Consider the following 12,778-nt stretch of genomic DNA (forward strand, 5'->3'; position numbering starts at 1 on the left):
GGTCTGGACCACTCCTGAATTTTGTTCGTATCTGAAAAAAATCTTAGAATATGAAAACATTGGTGAATGTCACAAATTCTCCGAAATCACTCGTACGCACAACTTAAGAACAAATCTGTGCGTACCAACGGTTCTTGCATGAGGCCCAATGTTACTCAGGTTGTTGTCACCAACAGCTCAAATCACCTCAACTCCTAGTTTTTGATATTTGGGTACATTTGGTTTTCTAGAAAAATGTTTCCCAAAGTCGGGGTCGGGACCCAAAGTGGGGTCCCGAAACATCAAGGTGGTGGTCCTGAAAATATTTTCTGAATTAATTACATTTTTGCCTTAGTTGTTACACAGGAGTGAGGTTAGTGTATTTAAAATGGATAAATGTAGTAAAAAAATATTGTTACTTTACCCATGTTTAGTTGACCTGATACAAATGTTTATCATCCAAAAACAGATGGAGGCACAGGTCTCTGCTGCTGTTATTTTGTGGGTCCAAAGCTGAAAAGTTTGGGAACCACTGATCTAAAGAGTAAAACCCACAGATCTTCTCTGATCCCAGCTTTGCATTGTCCTTGTAAAGATAATAAAAAAATCAGTCAACTGAAATAGCAAATAAAGTTGTGTGRAGTTTTTTGACTTTTAAACACTGTACAGAACACACATAAATTATTATTATTGCTGCCTACAAATAAGTTGGCAACTGGAAATATTGCTTATTTGTGTAATTTCAAAGAAATTTAAAAACCACGAGTGAGCTGAGAACATGCTTTTAACAGAATATTTTGTCACAACYTAGAAAAGGAACAAACAACAGTCTGAAATACAGAAGTGTGTACAGTGAAGCTGAACGGTAAAGGATCTTGAATGAAGTTTATCCATCCAATGAAATGCTGAGAATGAGATTTAATATTGACCATAACAGYTGTATTTTTTGTGAATCCAACATCGAAACAACAGATCATCTTTTTTATCAATGTATTTACACAAAAACTTTCTGGGAGGATGTTCTGGACTGGCTTTCTACAAAGATCCAGCTACAGGACACACTTACTCTGGACAACATAATATTTGGATTGAACTTGAAGGATGCACAATCAGACTATGTTTTAAACAATTTACTACTGATGTCAAAATATTTCATTCATTGCTGTAAATGGAAAAAGGTAAAGCCTATCTTTAATGTATTTAAAAAAAACATCTTGTTGAAAATTATTTAATTGCTTTAAAACGAATGAAACGTAAGAACGCAAAGTCTCTATGGAATGGATTTGAAAATTTGAAAATTTTTGAAGACTTCTGGTTGTAGTTGTACAACTGTGTGAATGTGTATGGATTTTTTTCCTTTTTTTATTTCTATTGTTTGCTTTGTTCTATCTTGTGTCTTGAAAATGTTATTTCTCCTGTTTATTGTTGTTATATCCCTAAAAAAAAACTTCTGTTCCTGACCGAAAAAAAAAAGCTGAACGGTAAAGGTCTAAAAAAAAAAAAGCATCTTCCTCTTTGTTTCTTCTTCGTGTGCTTATTTTTTCTACTGCTGCTGCTCCTTCCGGCTTTTTCTTCTTCTTCGATTTACTTCATAAAACAGGGTCTCAGCTTCGCAAATAAGTCTTAACATCAAATGCTTAATTTGTGTTCATAAAATAGTTTTAAATGATGTCGGAGTGATTCTGGGTGTTGAGGCGCGTCGGRACCAGCCAGCAGAGCTGAAAGAAAAGGATCAACATGATGATGTTTGTGACCTTCAGCCTAATTAATTTMTCTTTCAACATTCGGACTGTGGTGAGCAGCTTCCTCAGCCTATCGCCGTGGGAGCAGCGCTCCGAAAACTCCGCAGCTGTGCGCCGATTGGTCCGAACCTCTCGAAAGATCTGCTCGAAGTTCGAGCCGTCGAACCCGTCCTATCAGAACAGACCGGCTCGGGATGGGTTTACGGTCCTTTCTGCTTGACATGGGTGAGCAAACACTGCGGAMCTGTCTGTTAGTGTGACTGAAGCCCCCCAGAGAGCAGTCAAAAAATCCGGATTATGTAAGTTTAATTTCTTAATTTCGTGCTATAACTGTTGTAAAATGTACATAATTACTCAGAAATCCACTTATAGGCTATCCACGAGACTATCATTCACGTGTAATGGTGCAGCTTATGCTCTGTATTTAAGTTGCATTTGTTGCTTCTGGACAAATGACTCCTATATATTTCACCAAAAGAGGGCAACATCCTCCCCAGAAGGCTCAAAATGCATGATGTTTACAGACTTACAGCCAGTTTTCTTTATTATTTAGGTGAGACGGAGTGGTCCTTCAGTGTGCAGGAGGATCAGAGACCAGCATCAGGATGGGAGGTGGAGGTCAGCAGGGCGAGCCGGGCAGCGGGAAGGCTGCAGGTGTTTACACCTGGGAGGAGGTCCAGAAGCACAGCAGCAGGAACGACCGGTGGCTGGTCATCAACAGGAAGGTTTACAACATCACTCAGTGGGCCAAGAGGCACCCAGGGGGGTCTCATGTCATCGGCCACTATGGAGGAGAGGATGCTACGGTAACTATGCTCTCTTTCTTTTATGGTATTTGTTATTTATTCAGACGGGTTGTTCTTATCTTTATAAAAATGTCTTTGATTGCATTTTATTTTTGCTCAACATTCAGGTAATGATCTGGCTTTGTTTTGCTTTAGGAGACTTTATTCTACTTGAGGTTTCTTTATTTTATTATCTTAGTATTTTGAGGAAATGTATAATTGGCTGTACTAATAGTAGTACTAAATAAATGTCCTGATGTGTCTCAGTAATCCAGGTAAAAAATAAATTGACCTTTATACAGCTAATGAAAGCTTGGTATCAATATTTTTGCGATGCACTGCGGTCTGGCTATATTCATGTCTAATTTTGTCTAATGTAAACTTCGTTCATGTCTATGTTTGTTTTAGTTGTACTCTGCAGACATTCAGACACACAGCAGCGTTGCATGCTGAGGACATTTTGCTATCACAACGTAAAACACTAATAAAACTAATTGGAATTGCTTTGTTCCTTTTACTAACCATTCGTTGCACATCACAAGTTTGGTTTTTAATCCTTACCTCCTCTTCCTCTGAGCCCCTCTTATAAAAACGTACCTGATCTGATGCATGWAAGTGTGCGACCTTTCTTCAGTGTTTTCATGTGGCCTGTAATAAAAACATCACCTCATGCTGTTATAGTAAATATCTCCAAATGTCATTCTGATTATTATTGTGTTAACCTAAACTTCTGTTATTAACCCAAAAATGATTTTAACAGGGAGAAATCTTCAAAAAGAACTGTACACAGTTCAATGTTTTATATTGAAACTATACCATCTTCTTTTTAGTTGATTTCCACAAACATTTCAAGAAAGAAGAAATGAACGTAGTTATGTTTTAATGCAATTGTAAAAATACTTAGTTTAGTCACTGTAAGCTTTTAAAACTATATACCAAGAAAAACATGTATCAAGAACTAATGCTTATATGAGTAAAGATTTTGCTAAAGATGTATTTAAAATATTTTATGCTTTTCAATTTTGAAAGCTTTTCTTTATGTGTTTTTATTTACTTAATGCACCTGATGTCCTCGTTTGTTTTCCAGGAGGCGTTCGCTGCTTTTCATCCTGACCAAAACTTTGCGCAAAAGTTTCTGAAGCCGCTGCTGATTGGAGAGTTGGCAGCAACAGAACCGAGTCAGGACAGGGAAAAAAGTGTGAGTCTTTAAAATGTCATGTCCAAGTCAGTCTGTTTTACAAATGATTTATGAGATTCTCAGGTAGCAGAATCATCCGATATCATTTTCCTGTAACAAAATATCAGCTTTCATCTTCTCTGCAGGCGAGAATCATACAGGATTTTGAGAGTTTACGAGTTCAGGTGGAGAAGGCGGGTCTTTTTCGAGCTCAGCCTCTGTTCTTCTGCCTCCACCTGGGTCACATCCTGCTGCTGGAGGCCCTCGCCTGGTTGATGGTTTCACACTGGGGGACTAGCTGGATGCTGACGTTGCTGTGTGCGGTGATGCTGGCAACCTCACAGGTTACTTCAACACAACTGCAACTACAGAAAGGAGCCTTTACACAAATAATAACTCATCTAAATGTTTTTTGAAGAACTTTGACACAAACTCTGCAGAATCTAAAAGCATCTCTTTAAATCTTTCCATCACTAGTCTCAGGCCGGCTGGCTGCAGCACGACTTTGGTCACCTTTCTGTCTTCAAGAAGTCCAAGTGGAATCACCTGGTGCACAAGTTTGTCATTGGACATTTGAAGGTAACTATTTGAGATTTCTTTTAAATTTTTGGTCAAATGTTTTTTAAGGTATTAAAAAGCTGTTTTAACAGGGAGCCGCAGCCAGCTGGTGGAATCATCTACATTTCAATCATCACGCCAAACCAAACATCCTGAGTAAAGATCCGGACGTCAACATGTCGGGCATCTTTGTTCTTGGAGCTGTTCAACCTGTGGAGGCAAGAAGCTAAAAAAAACTATTTCCAAATTCATTTAAAAAAACACAACCTGTTAACTTACATTATTCTGTTCTCTTGTTGTTAACAGTACGGCATTAAAAAGATCAAGCAYTTGCCCTATAATCGCCAACATCAGTACTTCTTTCTCGGTATGTTTAAAGTCATTAAAAGTCTTTAAAACGTAAGAAAAGTTTTTATTTCGATWCATTTTATTTAAGTCACAAAAAATAATCAATAAATCTAAAGAAGCCAGCAGATTGTGTTGAAGCTGCACTTTGTCACAGTCTCCCATCCTGAGCAGCACATTGGCAGCAGTGGAGGGTTTTTAAATATATATTTTTTTATTTCTGCTTTAGTGGGACCACCGCTGCTCATTCCAATTGTCTTCAACCTTCAGGTGTTGCATGTCATGATTTCTCGCCGCAACTGGGTGGTAAGAAAGTGTCTATGATTCAGTTTGTAATAATGTCTGTTTGAATATGTAACAAACTGATTTATGTTCAATCAGAAATGAGAAACGCTTCAGATCTTATGGACAGTGCAGTTGAAAAATGCTGAATAGAAAAAAAACACAGTTACATTTATTTAATTGCAAACAGTGGGATGTTTCATGACCGATTTTTATTTAATTTGTTAATAATAAACAACAAATCCTATTTTACACATTTAATGCTTAAAATGTCAGAATCTGGGTAATTAAAGAATACTAATGAGGTTAGAATAATAACACGTTACAAATAACATGACTGTCAACAGATGACTGTTGTATCTTAAAAAAACAAACAATAAAAACAGTCAGGATCATAAAAGGATTTGTGGACCACCGATGGCAAATGGGACACAAAATACAGATTCATAAATACCGCTATAGACTTTATCCCTTTTAATTTCCCTGAAGGAATCTTCCCAATGTCACAATAAATTTACGTTTAATCTAATTTACTGTGTAAAAAAGCAGTTGAGTGTTAACTTTATTCAGAAATTACATCAACTCTGGATGCAAACATATATTATGGATGTATTATATCTTTCTTTTAAAACAAATGGATACTACATGGTCTAAAACAAAGACAAGTCAGAAAGCTATTAGTAATGGCTCCAAAAATTTGAATCCCTTTGCCTATGTACTAAAACCCAACAAAACAGATCTGTTGAGCTTTATGCACGTCCTTATAAATCAACTTTTCTTTAGATTTTCTTTTAAACCATAATTATTTAAAATATGAAATGTAGAACTTTATGTACAATTTTTTAATGAAATTAAATAAATAAAAACAAAACTCAAACACTGGATTTTTTTTATAGTCTAATAAAATCTATCAGTGTATTAATCACACTTTTTAACATCTCCTGCATTGTTCTAACTTTTGCATCAAATGTTAAATAAGTGCATCATAAATCTTTACAAATATGTTTTTTTTTTTAAAACCTGAAGTTTGCTGTTTTTAAAGGACCTGGCTTGGTATTTGTCTTTTTACTGCCGCTACTTCTACTGTTATGTCCCGCTGTACGGCCTGCTGGGCTCGCTGGCGCTCATCCTCTTTGTCAGGTAAGAATTTCAACAGCAAATCTAGACAAGCCTCTGTTTTAAACAGTGTTTTATCATTAAAGAAAACTAATGGAGATCAGCTCTTCTGCACGTTACGGTGAGATGAATTGTTTGTTTACTTGGTAGGTTCTTGGAGAGCCACTGGTTTGTGTGGGTGACTCAGATGAACCATCTTCCAATGAATATTGATTATGAGCAGCGCCAGGACTGGCTGACCATGCAGGCATGTGGTTTATAATGGCACTATTACTGCCACGACATTGATTTTTATTTGCAAATCTGATGAGCAAGAGTTCTGATTTATGAGTTTCCTCTGCTTTCAGTCTGCAGCCACTTTAATCCAGTGAAAACTCAGCAGATTTACCAACGTGTTCTCCTGTCTCATCTTCTGTTTTAGCTACAAGCAACATGCAATATCGAGCAGTCCTTCTTCAATGACTGGTTCAGTGGACATCTCAACTTTCAAATTGAACACCAGTAAGTCTAATAGCTATAACTAATAAAACTCATTCATCCGCATCTTCATTAAAAACATAAAGGGAGTAGGGATGTAGATACATTTTTAATCCTACACCAATATTAAATCTGACAGCGGATTCCAAAAGAACATTTCAAATCACACAAAATAACATCAAATTCATGTGATTATATGAGTGAAGTTATTGATGTTTGTGTAGGTGAAATCAGCTCATGTTTTCTTGCTGCAGTTCACAGCAGAACCAWTGGGGCCTTTGTGACCATTTCACCTTGCTGTTTTCTATTTTTTGCTCATAAYTTCTTTAGTGTTGCTTTTGAAATGTCTTTACTGCAAACTCTGAGGTGGCGAAAAAAGCCAATCAGCCGAGTTTGGGGTCTTCCTCGCCTCACACCGATTGAAGCGCACCCAGAATGTAGTCCATACATGCCGAAGGGTCGCTCCTGAGTTATGATCCTCATAATCACATCCAGTTTGCGAATTTTTTTCCCCCAGCTGAGAGTCTGTGTTCTTCCAAACCGGCAGAATCCTTCAAGTGCGCCCAAACAGCTCTTTAAAAGGCCCCATCCACTGTCGGGGTCACTTTCACTTTTCGATAATTCTGGAACCCTCCTCCGCCGATCAGCAGGAATCCAGTTATCATAGTCCAATTAAATAAAGATCTTCCATGTCTTCGATGAAAAGTGGTGGTGACATATCAGATTCCAGCCCCAGKAATCAGACAAATCCAGCAGCAACCATTCCACCCAGACAGCAACGTTCCCCTCATTCTAAATGTGGAAAAAAATAGTGTCAATTTCATTCAGAGTCCAGTTGACCAAATCCATAATTCCTTTAGTTTCGGATGGAAGGTGAAAAAGAGCTCGAAAAAGCAAAAGCAGCGAAGCGGGCGGGGGGGGGGCTGGCAGCGAGAACGAAAAGCACGTCCTGCTCCTCTGAAGGCCAAGCAGAAAGTGATTAAACACACACATTTATGGACTTTCTTGTTTTTAAAATGCTTGAATATTAAAGCCACGATTGGTAGTAATGCAGGCAAACTAAACAAACAGAATCAATGCAAACGCTGCAAATTTCTTTATTCATATTTGATCATTTACATAATAACACTCTTCACAGTACAGTTGTGTCACAGTTTGGTTCCAAATATAAGCAAGCTTAGCACAGCAGAATAAAAAACACAAAACACAAGAATCCCCAAAACATTTTAACCAAAAGGGAACAAACCTAACAATTAGCACAAAAACTACTGAAAAGTAACCAAAACACAAAAAAACTGACAAATCTGCTGGTGTGAAATGCCAAACATCAAACCCTTGTGCAGAAAAACATGAGATAGCTGAGATGTTTTGAGTAAAGAATTAAATTTTTCCCTGGATCCTCCACGAGTTACAGAAGCAGTGAGGAGCCTGACAAATCTAAAGGACTAGCTTGACTCAAATAATTCTTTCTTTTCTAAGGGGGAAAATTTGATTTTCTCTTTTTTTTTTCTGTCTTTAGTTTGTTTCCGAGGATGCCGCGACACAACTACCACCTGGTGGCTCCGCAGGTTCGCGCTCTGTGTGAGAAACATGGGATTCCTTATCAGGTGAAAACTTTGTGGCGAGGCATGGCTGACGTTGTCAGGTAAGCTTCTGAACATGATGCAGCGGAACCTGAACTCACACTTTCCTGTCAGACCAAGCTGTGAAAGAAGAAAGAGAATACTCATTTCAATTTTACAATAAAACAAGGTCAGAAAATGTGGCATAAACTGGCTGATAAAAACTAACACGTTGTCCACTTTTTGTCTTTTCAGATCATTAAAAACCTCGGGGGATCTCTGGCTCGATGCTTATCTTCATAAATGATGAGATGTTTGAAGGATGTTTTACTTCAAAAGTGTTAAATTATTAAATTCAGCTGAAAATGTTGGAATGTTTTACTTTTAAGAAGCTGAAGGTAACCAATTGGTTAATCTTAGTGAATTTTACAGTATCCTGATCAACACAAATCTGGTRTTTTATGTAATTCATCATTTAACAACAGTTTCATTCATTACAAATTGTCAGTTCTTGATAAACTTTCAGTAACGATGCAGTATTTTCTCCTGAAACTTATGTATGTATGAATACATTTTAAATGTTTGATTTTTCTGTAAAAAGAGGAATTTTTTTAACTGAAACCAGAAACAATGAGTTTTAAAATATTTCCTAAGTTAGTTTGTGTGTTTCCAGCTGGTCTTAAGGGATTATTCTAACTTTGTGGGGGATTTGGCAAATAAAAAAAATCTTGCTTGTGTAAATGTGTTTGCGAAACATGAAAGAATTTTCAAGAAATAAAACTGTGACATTTTCCTTGTTGTAAAAACCTCGAGAGACTCACTTAAACAGCAGCAGACTGACTGAGGTGCTCTGCCTCTGTTTTTTTAATAAATTCAAATGTTTCAGTCTTTCTCTGCTTTATGAATATTATACAGATTATAAATCTGGACTAAATATGCTGCACACAAATTAAAATAAACAACATCTGTTTCAGACTGAAACTTTCTGCCTCTTTCGATGGAGGGTGACGATGTTTTATGTGTTATTTGTCTGTTAGTACAATATCTCATAAGTCACTGGACAAATTTTAACAAAACTTCACAGCCACAGCTGACTGACCTTAAGTGGCTATAATTCTGTTAATTTTACAGATAAAGACCTAAACTTTGCTGTTAAAGTAGCTAAAACTTTTTCTCAACACATATTTTGAGGCCTAATTCATTGCACAAGATCACTATCTAAGCTTTTGCTATGAACTACTTGGAGTCATATCTGTCTTAGCAAAATTTCCCATGAGCCACTGAACAGATTTTAATGACATTTTCAGGAAATAATGATTGGTTTTATCTCTACAACTGGTTAAMCTTTGGCTAACCCAGTTTGACTTAATTTAAACACAAACATGGCTATAATTCWGTCATTTCTACAGAAACTGTTGTAAAATCTGGTGGTGTGAGATTCTTGTCATTTTCAAAGTTTGGTCAAAACSTTTTTCTCTCTAAATAAGACGATCTTACTCTGACATGAAAGGTGCAATACTCCTTTAATTCTGCCAGCGTTTTTCTTTACACAAATCATCCGTATGAAACTTGAAAAATAACATTTTTACATTCGAACATGTTTAATTTCCTAGAAACTGTGAAACGAGCATTTACTTTAGAGGAAAATTCACTTTATTGATAATATCAGTGATTTTTTTTTGTGTTTTGCCTTCATTGCTTAAAGTTAATGAGCAACTCAGCAAAGAGCAGAGCAGAGAACTGAACTGAACCTGAGTCTTTTCTTTTCGGTGCTTTAGTTAAATGAACAAAGACTGAGCTGAAAGGTGGCTGCAGGAATGTGGGTCAGGCTGCAGCGGACTCCAAATGTCCTGCTGACTGTAAACGTCTCCTCTTACCAAATCAGCGCTTTTTTATCAACACATCACAAGTCCTCACAACACTGACGGCTCAGTGGGATTTAACATGTAGAAAAGCAAAATGTTCAACCTGATGCTCGTCCTCTGACAGCTGTTTCACCTGATGATACTCACACTGTTATGGAATTATGCTTCTCAACATGTCTGTTTAAACTATTCAAAACTGCACCAAGTGTGTTTGAAGTGAATCTAAAATGAAAGTAGAGATACTGTCCCAAAATACTTGTTAGGTAGAGAAACAATATTTGAATAGTCAAATCAAATCAGAGTGCTGACCTTCATTTAAATTGTGATTCAAGGGAAGAAACCAGTTGCAAACAGTCTAAAAGTCCATGCAACTCAAAAGCTTTTTCTCTTTAAATTTGAAAGCTTTTTTTAAGTGAAGTACAATAACTGTAAGTAAAATATATCGTTCTTTCAATATTCCATCAAACTACTCTGCCTGTTCATTCATATATATAAATCTACATAAATTAAATGAACTTGGTATTTGATGAAAAACCTTGCAAAGCAGCTGGAGTTATGGCAGCCTTTTTAGACATGAAATATCACATTGTCTGTACTGCTTAAGATAACCACGTCTGAGAACAAAAATAAATAAATAAAATGCACATTTATATGTTTTTCCTCCTTAGTGTTGAATTTTCCTTTTTTTAATCTCATTTTAACAGCAATAAAACAACCTATGAGACTTTAAACACAAAAATGACAAATGCTGGGTACAGAGGAACAAAAGGACTCCATTAATTTTGCTTTAAATTATTATTTCTCATGAATATGTTAAAAATACTTTTCTGTTCTGAAAATTAAATGATTAATTACATTTTGAAAAATAACATTGTTTTCCTGTGTAATCTCCAATTTTATGTAAAAGAAGTAATGATTTGACTGACCTGCATGTCAATTAAATAAACACCAAAACCTGCAACCACTGATTGTGGTTCAGATTAGTGGGGTTGACCGACACAAAATGAACAATTAAATATCATTTTTTTCCAGCAAATATCTTTTTTTAGATATGCATATTGACAAAGTGTTCAACCTGTTAGCAAACTAACACATGATTGACTCCAAGTGTCTAAAAAAAAAGTCCAAAAAGAGATATGAAGAAGACCGCACAGCTGGACTCTAACAAGTTGCAAAAACAAGATTAAAGAGGAAAGGAGACACTTGCATGCAAAAAAGCCTCAACTAAATAGGATTCCTGGTCCGCTCAGAAACATTCTGCACATAATGTGTAAGAAATTAACCCCTCCAGATGGGAGAAAATAAACTAAAAGTCAAATATTTATTCTGCATTTTTATGTAGGTTAAGACTTTCAGGCAAATCACAGGGTTACTTACAAATGGGATAATTACAGGTACTTATGGGAGTACATGAAAGACAATTACAGGATGTTCACAAGCGTGTTTATACTTATTTATACATAGAAGGCTACATGCAAGGTCAAATACAGGGCAATTAAAGGGTACTTAGGGATACAGGCAGTATTCTTATAAAGCACTTACATGCAGGATATTCAAATACATACAGAATGCTTGGTATAACATATATACAAGGTAATTACAGATATGTGCATTAAGGATACTTATAGGGTATTTACATGTAATTATATGGTACTTGTGGAAAACATACATGTACTTAATGAGGTACATACAGAGTACTTACAAGGTATTTACAAGATAATTACAGGATATTTACAGTGTAGCTGTATGTGATGGTAATTGCAGAGTACATACAAAGATCACTTACATGGTATTTTTAAGAAGATAAAGTACTAATAGGGTAATCACAAGTATTTACTGGGTACTTATTGGGGAACCTCTTAGGTATATATTGGGACACTTTGGGAACTGAGCTGTCCCATGACAGTACCCCAGTCCAGCAGCAGGCCCTGGTTTAAATAATGTCTGTAAAACAGAATAAAGTGTGTCAGAGGCAGCTGAACTACAGTAACCTTTTGTTCCATTAATGCCCCCTTTAATTCTCTCTGAACCCAGCAGCCTTTCACTGTAGGCGGGCTCTAATCGAGCTGCTTCCCGTTTGAATTCAGACGGGTATGTTCAGATAAACTGCAGCATCTTGCCCCCCCCCCCCCCCCCCAGCTGCTGGTCTCTGATTGGTCAGAAACCCTCGAAAGATCTGCCCGAAGTTCATGTGCAGGGAGGGAGGAGGCTGAACGAGGACGGCCTATCAGGGAGGACAGAGAAGAAGTGGTCGGCTTTTATGACAGCCCTGCTTCCCTTTTTTTTTTTTTTTTATAAAAAGGAACTGTTAGGATCCGGAGCCGAGGGGAACCGGTCCGGTCTGTGACGAAAGTCTGAGGAGAGAGTGGTGAAGACCCCGGATGCTGTAAGTGTAAATTATTTGTTAGCTAAACAAGCTAGTAGCTTATTGTTTGATATTAAAGATAGTTGCTGTAATATGAGAAGAACAAGGAAGTTACGTTTCTATTTCCTCAAATAGTCCACCGACAGTATGAGCCCCCCCACTTCCTTCCCTTCTGTTTTTACCTCCAGGTTTGGGGTTTTAGGGTCAGACCGGTCCTTTTAGCTGCAGGTGGACCCAGGCAGGATGGGAGGTGGAGGCCAGCAGACCGAGCAGGGGGATCCGGCCAGCGGGAAGGCTGCAGGTGTTTACACCTGGGAGGAGGTCCAGAAGCACAACACAAAGAGCGACCAGTGGCTGGTCATCAACAGGAAGGTTTACAACATCACTCAGTGGGCCAAGAGGCACCCAGGGGGGGTCAGAGTCATCAGCCACTATGGAGGAGAGGATGCTACGGTAAATACTGTTAATACTTCTGCTGAGGATACCTGCTGTGTGTGTGTGTGTGTGTGTGTGTGTGTGTGTGTG

The 12,778-nt window shown here is 37.4% G+C and overlaps 2 protein-coding genes across 3 annotated transcripts in view; both read left to right on the plus strand.

Moving 5' to 3' along the window:
* The first annotated feature begins 1,553 nt into the window (after window positions 1-1,553).
* Window positions 1,554-9,004, plus strand: LOC106521191 (fatty acid desaturase 2). Of its 2 annotated transcripts, none has more exons than XM_014013655.1 (13): window positions 1,554-1,946; window positions 2,275-2,527; window positions 3,594-3,704; window positions 3,830-4,027; window positions 4,161-4,262; window positions 4,334-4,459; window positions 4,548-4,608; window positions 4,816-4,892; window positions 5,911-6,008; window positions 6,135-6,231; window positions 6,406-6,485; window positions 7,981-8,106; window positions 8,279-9,004. In XM_014013655.1, the coding sequence occupies exons 2-13, from the start codon at window positions 2,327-2,329 to the stop codon at window positions 8,328-8,330; spliced, it is 1,329 nt and encodes a 442-aa protein (XP_013869109.1). In that variant the 5' UTR covers window positions 1,554-1,946; window positions 2,275-2,326; the 3' UTR covers window positions 8,331-9,004. The 2 variants fall into 2 exon arrangements, with proteins under 2 accessions (XP_013869109.1, XP_013869108.1); XM_014013654.1 differs by having other exon boundaries at window positions 1,555-2,020.
* Window positions 9,005-12,091: 3,087 nt separating this feature from the next.
* Window positions 12,092-12,778, plus strand: part of LOC106521189 (fatty acid desaturase 2) — an 8,356-nt gene continuing 7,669 nt past the window's right edge. Inside the window, exons 1-2 of the mRNA XM_014013652.1 lie at window positions 12,092-12,274; window positions 12,442-12,706. Of these exons, the coding sequence (XP_013869106.1) occupies window positions 12,497-12,706 (210 nt within the window). The 5' untranslated portion in view covers window positions 12,092-12,274; window positions 12,442-12,496. The remainder of the gene's footprint in view (window positions 12,275-12,441; window positions 12,707-12,778) is intronic.

Source organism: Austrofundulus limnaeus, unplaced genomic scaffold (genome assembly GCF_001266775.1).
Source record: "Austrofundulus limnaeus strain Quisiro unplaced genomic scaffold, Austrofundulus_limnaeus-1.0 Scaffold104, whole genome shotgun sequence".
NCBI classification, from domain to species: domain Eukaryota; kingdom Metazoa; phylum Chordata; class Actinopteri; order Cyprinodontiformes; family Rivulidae; genus Austrofundulus; species Austrofundulus limnaeus.